At 45.7% G+C, this 10,823-nt stretch overlaps 1 protein-coding gene across 1 annotated transcript; it reads left to right on the top strand.

Annotated features, from left to right (window-relative positions):
- Positions 1-7,151: 7,151 nt before the first annotated feature.
- On the top strand, positions 7,152-10,385 carry btg2 (B-cell translocation gene 2). Its single transcript, XM_017688118.2, has 2 exons — positions 7,152-7,608; positions 8,969-10,385. The coding sequence occupies exons 1-2, from the start codon at positions 7,461-7,463 to the stop codon at positions 9,316-9,318; spliced, it is 498 nt and encodes a 165-aa protein (XP_017543607.1). The 5' UTR covers positions 7,152-7,460; the 3' UTR covers positions 9,319-10,385.
- The last annotated feature ends 438 nt before the right edge of the window (positions 10,386-10,823 follow it).

The following is a 10,823-nucleotide window of genomic DNA, read 5'->3' as shown; positions in this document are numbered from 1 at the left end:
ATCTTTTCGGTCTTCAGTGTGAGGAATGAGGAACAGTCTCTCTTCACTCCAAGCTCTTGGGAAACTGGGCGGGTTTTCCAGTTTTCAGATCTGCTGGAGCTCATTGGAAAGTGTTTCGGAGGAATCTGGGCAGAGTTGCGGTTTCTAGGCTATGAAGGACCAACTGGGTGAACAAGTCTGCTACAGCGCCACCCTGAGGCAGAGCAGAGCTGCAGCTCTAGTTAGTTAAGACCACCAGAGACAGAAGCTGATAAACAATCAGCTACACTGAATCTGAATTTGAGCGTCTGTTTTTATCTAATAGACAACATAACCTTACAATAAGCTTATTTCCAGGAATTTTGATTTTGAGACATTCAGGAGGCCTAAGAGGTTAATTAGGGGGTCCCGGACCCCTCAGGACCCTCTGAATTTTGTACTTTGGGCATGACAGTGACTAAAGAAGGATGACAGGACCTCAGAGGGTGTGTGTAGTCCGCGCATGTGTCGCATACGTACAAATCGGGCCGACAATTCCAAGAAATATCGTTCTAAATCTAAAATTCCAGTGAAAATATTTAATTTAGTGTAATTTGTGTTTGTGTTCTTTAAATCTGATAGGCAGTGCGGTGTTGGAGCAGTCGGGCTGAGGGGTTTTATTTATTCATATTTTCCTGCTCCAGTGTTCCAGAAGTCTCCATGTTCTGACACAGATTTGCACTTTACACACACACACACACACACACACACACACACACACACACACACACACACACACACACACACACACACACACATACACACACACACACACACACACACACACACACATACACACACACACACACACACACACACACACACGCACACATGCACACACACAGACACACACACACCCTGCCGGAGTGTGTTTGTCTCCAACTGTCAAACCAAGTTATATCAGCCACCGCGTCCCACAGCAGCCTGACCCGAGGAGACTGCATGAGCGCAGGCGAGTGTTTGTTTTGCTCTCTGTGGTCCGTCTGAACCTCCAGAACCCAGCGTTCTGCAAAAAATCCAGGCTGGAAAGCCCAAAACGGGCTGCAGACAGTAAAACCGCAGATCTCTGACGCAGAAACTCTACAGGAGGAGGAAAAACATCCTTAATTTCTTTATTTTACTCTGAGTACTTTTGGCCAGCTCATTATAACGTAAAGAGCCGCAGCTGTTTTTAAACCGTGTTTGAGATGGACAAAAGTATTTAGACACTCAGTTCAGGTGTTTCAGATGTTTTACACTCATTACTAACAGGTGTATGAATATAATATCAAGCACACAGCCTCACAGTCTCCACAGACTGTGTTCAAGCCAGTTTGTGAAGCCCCTGCCCTGCTAGACCTGCCCCAGACAACTGTAAGTGCTATTGTTGTAATATGGAAGTGTCTTAGAGCAACAACAGCTCAGCCGCTGCAAAGAGAACACAGAGAATACATTGAAACTGACAAAACAACAAATAACATAAAACAGCGCAAATACAAACATTATAGAGAATAAATAGAATAAGTAATATAGAATAAATGAAAATCATAGAAGAAAAAATATGTAAAGAATAATCGTAAAAATTATAGTAGAATAAATTATTATTATTTTTATAAATATCTGCACCACTGAGCTGGAGTTCTCTAAAACTCAGACGGTTTGAATCTTCACCCTCTTTCAGACACCCTGGGACTGGCTTAGTTGACTTAAATTTTTCTTGCTACTTTTTATTCAGTTTTACCTTTTATTTTTATTTTATTTTTATTTAATTTCACTAATGAAAATCTTAATTTGTCCTTAATTCTTTTACTGCTTTAATTTATTTATTTCTATTTATTTACATAATCCTCTTACTTGACTGTTTCAGATCTTAGTTTGCCTTTTTGGTTGAAATTTTATTAATTGTTTCATTATCTTATTTTTTCCCTTCTTAATTAAATAATTGTTCTCTTAATTTTTTTCCCATTTCTCTTTGATTTAGTTTGCTTTTAATGCTAATTTGTTCATGTAATCATTTTAGTTCAAAATTCCAGTTTAATTCCTTTTTCAATCCAAAGCACTGAAAATAAGGAGCACCCTCAACATCTCGCTGCTGTTGGAACAAACCTCGTATCTCCATTTTCGCCGTTTTTCAATTTTTGACATAATTTGAAAGTGCCTGTTGCTCTTTACACTGTATGTAAACTTCATGATAAATGGACCAAAATAAATGACCCAGAATTGCTTGGACAAAGTTCTGGTTCCATTGACTTGCATTAAAAGTGCAGTATGTTTTTTGCTTCCCCTGTAAAGTCGCTGTTTTGGAGATAACAATGATATATATATATATATATATATATATATATACATACACACACACACACACACCCACACATATACACTCAAACATCCAATATGTTGTTTAAACTGCACTTCACTTTTTTTATAACTCAGAAAAGTAAAATAAAACAGGATTCAGTCGGTAGTGGAACTTAAAAAGTACACCTCCAGTGAAATACGGTACAATTACTGTACCTAAATAAAGTCACTGAGCTAAAATGATCAGTACTGGCTTAAAAACAGTGCTGTGCAAAAGTCTGAGCCCCCCTTAATATGCCCTCATTTATTTAATTGGCAGTCAAAACGGCCGTTAAGAGGAAGCTACTCATTTCTCGGGTTCAGTAAAGTCTTCCAGGTGGTTGTTAGGAGCCTTACTTTCTCTCTAACTCTGTGTGAGTGAGTTTTGGAGACTCCCTCATTTTCCTTTGACTGCAGTGGATTATCTTCTCTCGGGTCTCCTCACAGATTCTCCATGAAAACATCAAACACCTCCACCGACTGCTTGTTTTGCTGGGCATTAAAATCTTGACTGTGCACCACAAACGTGAGAAAAACCCCCTGGAAGTATAAAGTCATGAGCGCAGAGCTGGATGGGAGATATTTTGAGCTGGTTGCTGCAGTGTGTGGTGAAGCGTTCTGCGCATGCGCACGGCATTCTGGGTTTGCAGGGACACGGCAGAGTGAAAAGCGTCAGCGTGGGAGGCGCGCGCTCACACACGGGTGTGTGTGTGTGTGTGTGTGTGTGTGTGTAACCTAACCTTAAGCAACCAAAGGATCAGCTACGAAGCTTAAATTGGCTTCTTTTTCCAATTCCCCGTTCCACCTTAAATACTGCAGCATTCTTCTGCACCATTTAAGGTCGAACGGGAAATTCGCGACAAAAGCAGGCGAATAGGAAGCCAAATTAAGCCGTATCGATTAGCTTCGGCATCTTTTACTCTTCCTAATAGAATATGCACTTTTTAGAGGGGAAAAGGGACTTTTTTCTGGTGAAAAGCAGCCAAATGTCCCAATAAAGCACTAAAACATTCGTGTTTCCATCACTCACAGTCCCCACAAGGTCGTAAATACGTGCGGATGCTCTCGAACACAGGCTGCTGCAGGGAGATGTCAAGTCTGATCAGCAGAAAGGCGCCGTGTGCTGCGGGAATCGCTTATGGATGGATGTTAAAGGGGGATTCCACCCATTTTTAAAATTTCCACTCATTTCGGTGGTTGGATCGTAAGCCGGAGCGGTTTGATATGAAATGGTTCATTGTAGAGAGACATGCATTTGTATGCATATATCTGGGGGGCTGCTGTGCCATAAAACACCCGGATTTCTCTAGAACTTTCTCTAGAAACTCTGATTTTGCATCAAAACCATTTAAGTCTTAACCAAGTCTATATAATTATTTTACTTTATTTGTTATAATATAGCTGCTATAGTTTGCCCTTTAATTCTACCTCTACCATCTGACGCGCAGTTACTGTTCATGCACATAATCTGTATTTATACACAACTCTGTATGTCTATTATCTCTATTTCTTTTCATTATTATTTCATTTTAATGAGGTAGCCTGACTGCGTTTTGCTATATTGTATAATCCTTTATTGGTGTAATAACAATAAAGTTGAATTAGATTGAATTATGCAGAAAAGGGTGAAAATTTTGGTGGAGTTCCCCTTTAAGTGTCTGTACATGCGTGCGCCGGCCAGCAGAGGGCGCTGTTTCCACGCACAAAAAAACAACAACAACAACAAAAGCATTGAGCGCAGCTAATTTAGCCATTAAAGCGCGTTATTATTCTGCGCAGTGTGGCGTTTGATTACAATACACGACTTCTCATCGATTTAAATGCAAATCTGTAAATAATTGGCGCTAAAAGCGCTCACGGTGCCAGTCTGAGCGGAAGCCCACCATTAGACCCTCAGCGAGGCTAAATATAGCAGCATCAGTGCTGATGGACTGAACACGAGCAGCTGTTTACATTCAGCCTCCACGTCCGCAGCACAACCGGCCTCACTGTCCACTGCTGCCCAACATCTGCCATTAAAAGGTTCTGTTGGTTCCTGATGTCCAGTAGTCACTAACGGTATTCTGTGTCTGCGCTGATGAGCTGACCAACAGGTCTTTCATCTGCTTTCATCTTGGATTTGTAAAGAAATTCATCTTTACTGGGAAGCTACATGATCTTAAAGGGGAATTCCACCAAATTTTCTAACATTCCCCCATAATTCAGTGCGTGAGGTGTATTCAGAGAGATCCAGAGGGTTTGGTGTGAAACGGTAAGGCCAAAACTATTGAAATGCCTCTTTCAGGCTTTAAGGTACCTCATCCTTCAGAACTCCAATCAGTAGATTTGTAAGTAGCCTTGAGGCCTGAAATGCCTCGGACGTCTGGTTCCCATCACCACCACTGTGAACGGTTCTGACTCGGGATGTTGATCTAGAACAGAGCGTTTCACACCGAACCGCTCAGAACTGCTCTGTTTACGTCTTAACCGGTTAATTAAGCAGAAGTTATGGAAAGCTGGTGGACTTTTTCTCTCATTTGGGAAATTTAATTGATTTGATATTTACTGGCATAAATTAGAACATTGTGTTTCTCTGGTTTCCATCACACGCACTAATGAAACCTGGCCTTTTTGGAACTGGCTTTCTCATCACTCTTAGAAAGAGATGGTTCTTCAAGGGTTCTTTAATAAGTGGTTCTATACAGAACCATGAACACTCAAAGAAGCCTTTGCATGCTTAAATGGTTCTCTGCATGGTGAAATTGTTCTTCAGATTGATTGAGAATATGTTGTTTATGGTTCTATGTTTTGAAAAAGGTTCTATATGCACTATATTTCCAAAAGTTTTCACCCCCCCATCCAAATCACTGAATCCAGGTGTTCCAGTCACTTCCATGGCCACAGGTGTATAAAGCCGAGCCCCTCGGCCTGCAGACTGCTTCTACAGACATTAGTGAAAGAATGGGTCGCTCTCAGGAGCTCAGTGAATTCCAGCGTGGTACCGGGATCGGACGCCACCTGTGCAGCAAGTCCAGTCGTGAAATTTCCTCACTACTAAATATTCCACAGTCCACTGTCAGTGGGATTATAACAAAGTGGAAGCGATTGGGAACGACAGCAACTCAGCCATGAAGTGGTCGGCCACGTAAAATGACAGAGCGGTCAGCGGATGCTGAGGGGCATAGTGCGCAGAGGTCACCGACTTTCTGCAGAATCCATCACTACAGACCTCCAAACTTCATGTGGCCTTCAGATCAGCTCAAGAACAGCGTAGAGAGCTTCATGGAATGGGTTTCCATGCCTGAGCAGCTGCATTCAAGGAGACCGTGAGCCAGGCCTTCTCGTCCAGTATCAGTGTCTGACCTCACAAATGTGCTTCTGGAAGAACGGTCAGAAATTCCCATAAACACTCCAAACCCTTGTGGAAAGCCTTCCCAGAAGTGCTGAAGCTGTTATAGATGCAAAGGGTGGGCCGACATCATATTAAACGCTATGGATTAAGAACGGGATGTCACTCAAGTTCATATGTGTGTGAAGCCAGACGAGCGAATACTTTTGGAAATATAGTGTAGAACCAGAAAGGGTTCTACTGTTACGATGCCAAGGTTGAAACAATAGAAGAACCCTTTCTGTGCCATATAGAACTAGTAAGTGGTTAAGATGTTTGGTGTGAAACGCTCCTTTCTAGATAAACGTACCGAGTCAGAACCGTTCACAGTGGTGGTGAAGGGAACCAGACGTCCCTCTAAAAGCTCCTCACAGTGGTGGTGATGGGAACCAGATGTCCCTCTAAAAGCTCCTCACAGTGGTGGTGATGGGAACCAGACGTCCCTCTAAAAGCTCCTACAGAAAGTTCCTACATGAACTGGTTCTGAATTCACTGCCTGATGACTGAGACGCTGTTTTATGAGAGTTTAGAGAACTTCAACTCCATTCATGGTGGAGGGAGACATGCAGGGCGCTGTGCGGCAAAATAGTCCCCAAAGAAAACGGATTGTTTCTTTTAAAATCTGCGTTCAAAATCAATGTAAATCCTGAAGAAACTACATTTCTACACGAGTCTATGGATTATAGCATTTTTTCGTCATGGCGTGTCGCAGCCAGCAGATGGCGCCACTGGACCAAAACAACAGCTGCCAAAAATACAGCAAGTTCTCACAGTAAGTTTACATAGACAGACAGACAGGCAGAGAGACAGACAGGTAGAGAGACAGGTAGAGAGACAGACAGGCAATGTATCGATCCCCGATGGGACGTTCTGGTGCTACAGTAGGCAGATGGTGTTCAGTGCAGAGATCAGTGAATAATCAGTGGGGAATCAGCTGAAACCTTCACTGTGGGACTGAATTTCACTTGAACTCAGTATTTCTGTCGAAAATATTCAAACTCCAGTCCTAAAACAGCCAGAAGACCGTTCACAGCCCAGCCGGCGTCCAGCGCTTTATGTGGGTTTTCTGGAGTCGCAGCTCTCAGGCCTCCAGTCGCCAACAGAGCCCGGAGACTTCACTCGACACCGGCCGAGCGGCCGAGCGCCGGGCTCGGGATAAACAAGCCGCCTGTACGCGGCTGCAGCGTCTCCACAGCAAAAGAGGAACGGCTGAGGGGAAATTACAGAAGCTCCGCGATGGAAGTCGCTCGAAACTTTCGGTAAAGGGAGTTTTCTCTAATCGCACTGACGTCACGAATACTTGAGGCCGAGCCTGACGTCAGCCTCCGTATTTGGAAGCGGACGGAAAACCACCGCGCGCAGCACAGCGCCTCGCTTTCCATGACTGCGGCCAATCAGAGGGCGAGGACGCGGCGGGCGGGACACGTCCGGCGTCTCTCATTGGACGGCGCGCCGTCAATCAGGCTGGCGAGGGGCGTTTGACGTCAGCCTTTGTGTGCCTCGCTGGATAAAGAGGCAGCTGGAGGCTGTTTACACACACAGAGACGGGAAGTCTGGAGGCAGCGGGAGCGAGTCTTGCTGTGCGTGGACGCGCTTGGACAGGTTTTCCCGCTGTTAGAGGAATGCGAGGCTCCCACTCGCCGCTTTAAGCCGCTTTATTTCGAAGCCCCGACGTCGTGGATTCAGTGCAGCGGAGTCGTCGTTGTAGCGGAGCCGTTAAGAGCCGCAGCGGACCCAGCGGAGGACCTCCGGGCGGAACATGGACCACAGCTGCGGACCTAGAGCCGAGATGCTGGCCGAAGTCTCTGCTGCGGCCAGCTTTGTGTCCAGGCTGCTCCGGTCCAGGGGCTTCCTGACCGAAAAACAGCTCCAGGTGTTCAGAGACAGCCTACAGCACGCGCTGTCCGGTAAATATGCGCTCGACCATCACGCGACACCGCTTTAAAGCGGAGCTCCGCCGACATTCACACTTCTCTGCACAATTAACCAGTTAGGATGTAAACACAGCGGTTCTCAGCGGTTTGGTGTGAAACGCTCTGTTCTAGATAAACTGACCGAGTCAGTACTGCTCACAGTGGTGGTGATGGGAACCAGACGTCCCTCTAAAAGCTCCTCACAGTGGTGGTGATGGGAACCAGACGTCCCTCTAAAAGCTCCTACAGAAAGTTCCTACATGAACTGGTTCTGAATTCACTGCCTGATGACTGAGACGCTGTTTTATGAGAGTTTAGAGAACTTCAACTCCATTCATGGTGGAGGGAGACATGCAGGGCGCTGTGCGGCAAAATAGTCCCCAAAGAAAACTCATTATTCCAGATTTTCCACTATTTTCCATCATCAACATTCCATATAAGGTCAGAAGACTCGTGTAGGTTCTCTGGTGGTTCTGGATGGTAAATAAAGTGTCTATATCTGTGTTGTAGTCATGGCGACGCCTGGTTCCCATCACCACCACTGTAAAGACGTCTGAACCCTTTCACACCAAACCCTCTGGATCTCTGATTACACCATAAACACGGAGCTATGCTGGAAATGTGGAACATGGGTGGGATTCTCCTTTGGGAAGCTGCATCTTGCCTGGTTAAACCCCTGAGGGGCAGATGGTGAGCCTGTTGGAGGCATATGTTCGATGGCTGGGCTGGATAAGAGCGTAATCTGCTGCCTTTACCTGCGTTGGGTTCTGCACTAGTTCAACATGTGGGTGGAACATTTAACGGCAGCTGAGCCACAGATTCGCCTTAGACCGATCAAGACGCTCTTGAGTTACTCTGACGCTTCTTTTTAGAGCCACAAGCCTGTACAGAACCCTTTCATGCTTCCATGGTTCTTTGCAGCGTTCTGCTATTGTTATGGTAAGCTTGTAACTACAGCAGAACTCTTTGGTGCTATATAGAATCATCTTTCACGGCGTTTAGAACCAAATAAAGACATTCTCTGTCTTTCTGAAGGACCGTTCTGCTATCCAAAGCATGAAAGGGTTCTACAAAAAAAAGAACCCCAGCCTTTGATAAAGAGCTCTAGAACCTCTCAGGTGTGTCTGCAGCACAGCACCGCTTTGTTTTTGTTGTGCATGAGAACTTCCCCCAGTTTGGTTCTTGACTTTGACATCAGAACCACCCCAGGACTGCGTGGTTGAGGTTGGTCAGAGATGCATGCTGTTCTCAGCCTTGCGTGGCCTTCAGTTTGGCGCGTGTCGTCACTTTAAGCTTGTTTGCTTGGAAGTCTTAATTTGATGTTTAATAAACCTGTTTATTTTCCTCCTTACAGAGCACTACCAGCACCACTGGTTCCCAGACAGGCCCCAGAAAGGTTCAGGCTACCGCTGCATCCGAATCAACCACGAGATGGACCCCCTCATAGGCAAAGCGGCCTGCCGGATCGGCCTGACCAGCAGCCAGTTGTTCTCCCTTCTCCCCCGTGAACTGACCTTGTGGGTGGACCCGTACGAGGTGTCGTACCGCATCGGCGAGGACGGCTCCATCTGCGTCCTGTACGAGGCCGAACCCCCGGCGCCCGCCCCGTCGCCGTTCGACCAGACTCTCACCTGCAAAAACCGCTTTATGATGGGCGGCCGCACGAGCCCTCCCAAAAACTACCTGATGACCGTGTCCAGCTAAGGAGCGTGGCAGGAGACGGGCCGGAAGCCGGGCTCGCGGCGGTCAGCCTTCCTCAGACAGTTCTGTTTGGTTTTGTCTGGTTTTGGTTTTATTTCCATGGGGCTTTGACATTTCAGACATCTCAGGCTCATTTGAAGCCAAATTCAACCCTCCCGACTCCGAGTTCTGAAAATCTAAAGCACTGCCTGTTGAGGTTCCTGTTTGGATCTCTCTACGTGGACCACTTGAGTTCCTTGCACTGTTTTAAGTCAGTATCTGTACTTTTACTGCAATCTGGCAACACACTGTGACCCCTTTTTTAGCATAAACCTACCGCCCACACTGGTGCCGGCAGACGTGGCGGTGCAATAAGGAGCGTTCTGTCTCTCTGAATGTAAAAGCAATCAGAACCGAGCGAGAGGTGCTGGTTTCGGGACTAAAACGTTCCGTTCAGACTCGGTGCTGTGCAGAACGGCCGCCGGCGTTGTGGGTGCTGCTTTAAAGGACCTTACAAGAAAAACCCTCCGGTTTCTGCTGCCTTAACGACGGCGTCGCCACCTCCTTAACGCCGGACATACTGCCAAACGTCTTAACTCCTATTGTGCAATATGCAGGGTGCTCCAACCCCCCCCCCTCGTCCTGAGAGGTCCTAATGTCCTGAAATGAGTCTAAAGCTGTGAGGTGATTGGTTGGTCGTTGTCGGCTCGAGAGGCCTGTTCTCTTCGCCAGCGAGAGAGACGCACTCGTCTCCTGTAGCATTTCTCTCTCTCTCTCTCTCTCTCTCTCTCTCTCTCTCTCTCTCTCTCTCTCTCTCTCTGTCTCTCTCTCTCTCTCTCTGTCTCTCTCTGTCTCTCTCTGTCTCTCTCTCTCTCTCTCTCTCTCTCTCTCTCTCTCTCTCTCTCTCTCTCTCTCTCTCTCTCTCTCGGGCTGCTGAGCAGCTCGTTGTTTACCGTTTTAGACAGACAGTGTAGTTTGTAAGCTATTTGAAGCTTTTAATGTACATTTTTTTTTTTAAAATGAATTTGTGCATATATAGAGAACTGTACAGTTTTGTGCGATTTTTATTACAATAAAAACTTTATGAATGAGCTCCTCCTCTCTGTGTCTTCGTTTTTAGGAGTGTGCAGATGAATTACTGCATTATTGTTATCACAGCTCCAGAAGGTTTTCTCTGGGTGTTTCTGATGAACCAACGTTTTCATAATTTCTTTTGGCTGCGTTATAATTTGGCTGTAATACTGCAGGCAGGTCTTAAACCGTGGTCACATTATTGATTGAAGGGTGTGTGTGTGTGTGTGTGTGTGTGTGTGTGTGTGTGTGTGTGTGTGTGTGTGTATTTGGCACCCGAGCATTAGAATAGACACAAACTAATGCGGTGAAAAAGAAATTCTGGTCATTAGTTGGTTAGATGAGCTCAGCTTTGCTTCTGGGTTTTTAGTGAAAGTTTAACTCCTTAAATGAAGTTTTCAGGCACTTTAGAGGCCGACAGGCTTTTACAAGTTAAAGTATATTCATATCACATCAGA

Source organism: Pygocentrus nattereri, chromosome 21 (genome assembly GCF_015220715.1).
Source record: "Pygocentrus nattereri isolate fPygNat1 chromosome 21, fPygNat1.pri, whole genome shotgun sequence".
NCBI classification, from domain to species: domain Eukaryota; kingdom Metazoa; phylum Chordata; class Actinopteri; order Characiformes; family Serrasalmidae; genus Pygocentrus; species Pygocentrus nattereri.
The sequence above is the reverse complement of the archived record's forward strand: the minus strand, read 5'-3'. Positions and strand labels throughout refer to the sequence as shown.

Bases quoted from the DNA above. Each gene is read 5' to 3' on its own strand.
- btg2 (XM_017688118.2), top strand. From the start codon at position 7,461: ATGGACCACAGCTGCGGACCTAGAGCCGAGATGCTGGCCGAAGTCTCT. The intron at 7,609-8,968 runs GTAAATATGCGC...TCCTCCTTACAG, and splicing joins CCTACAGCACGCGCTGTCCG to AGCACTACCAGCACCACTGG.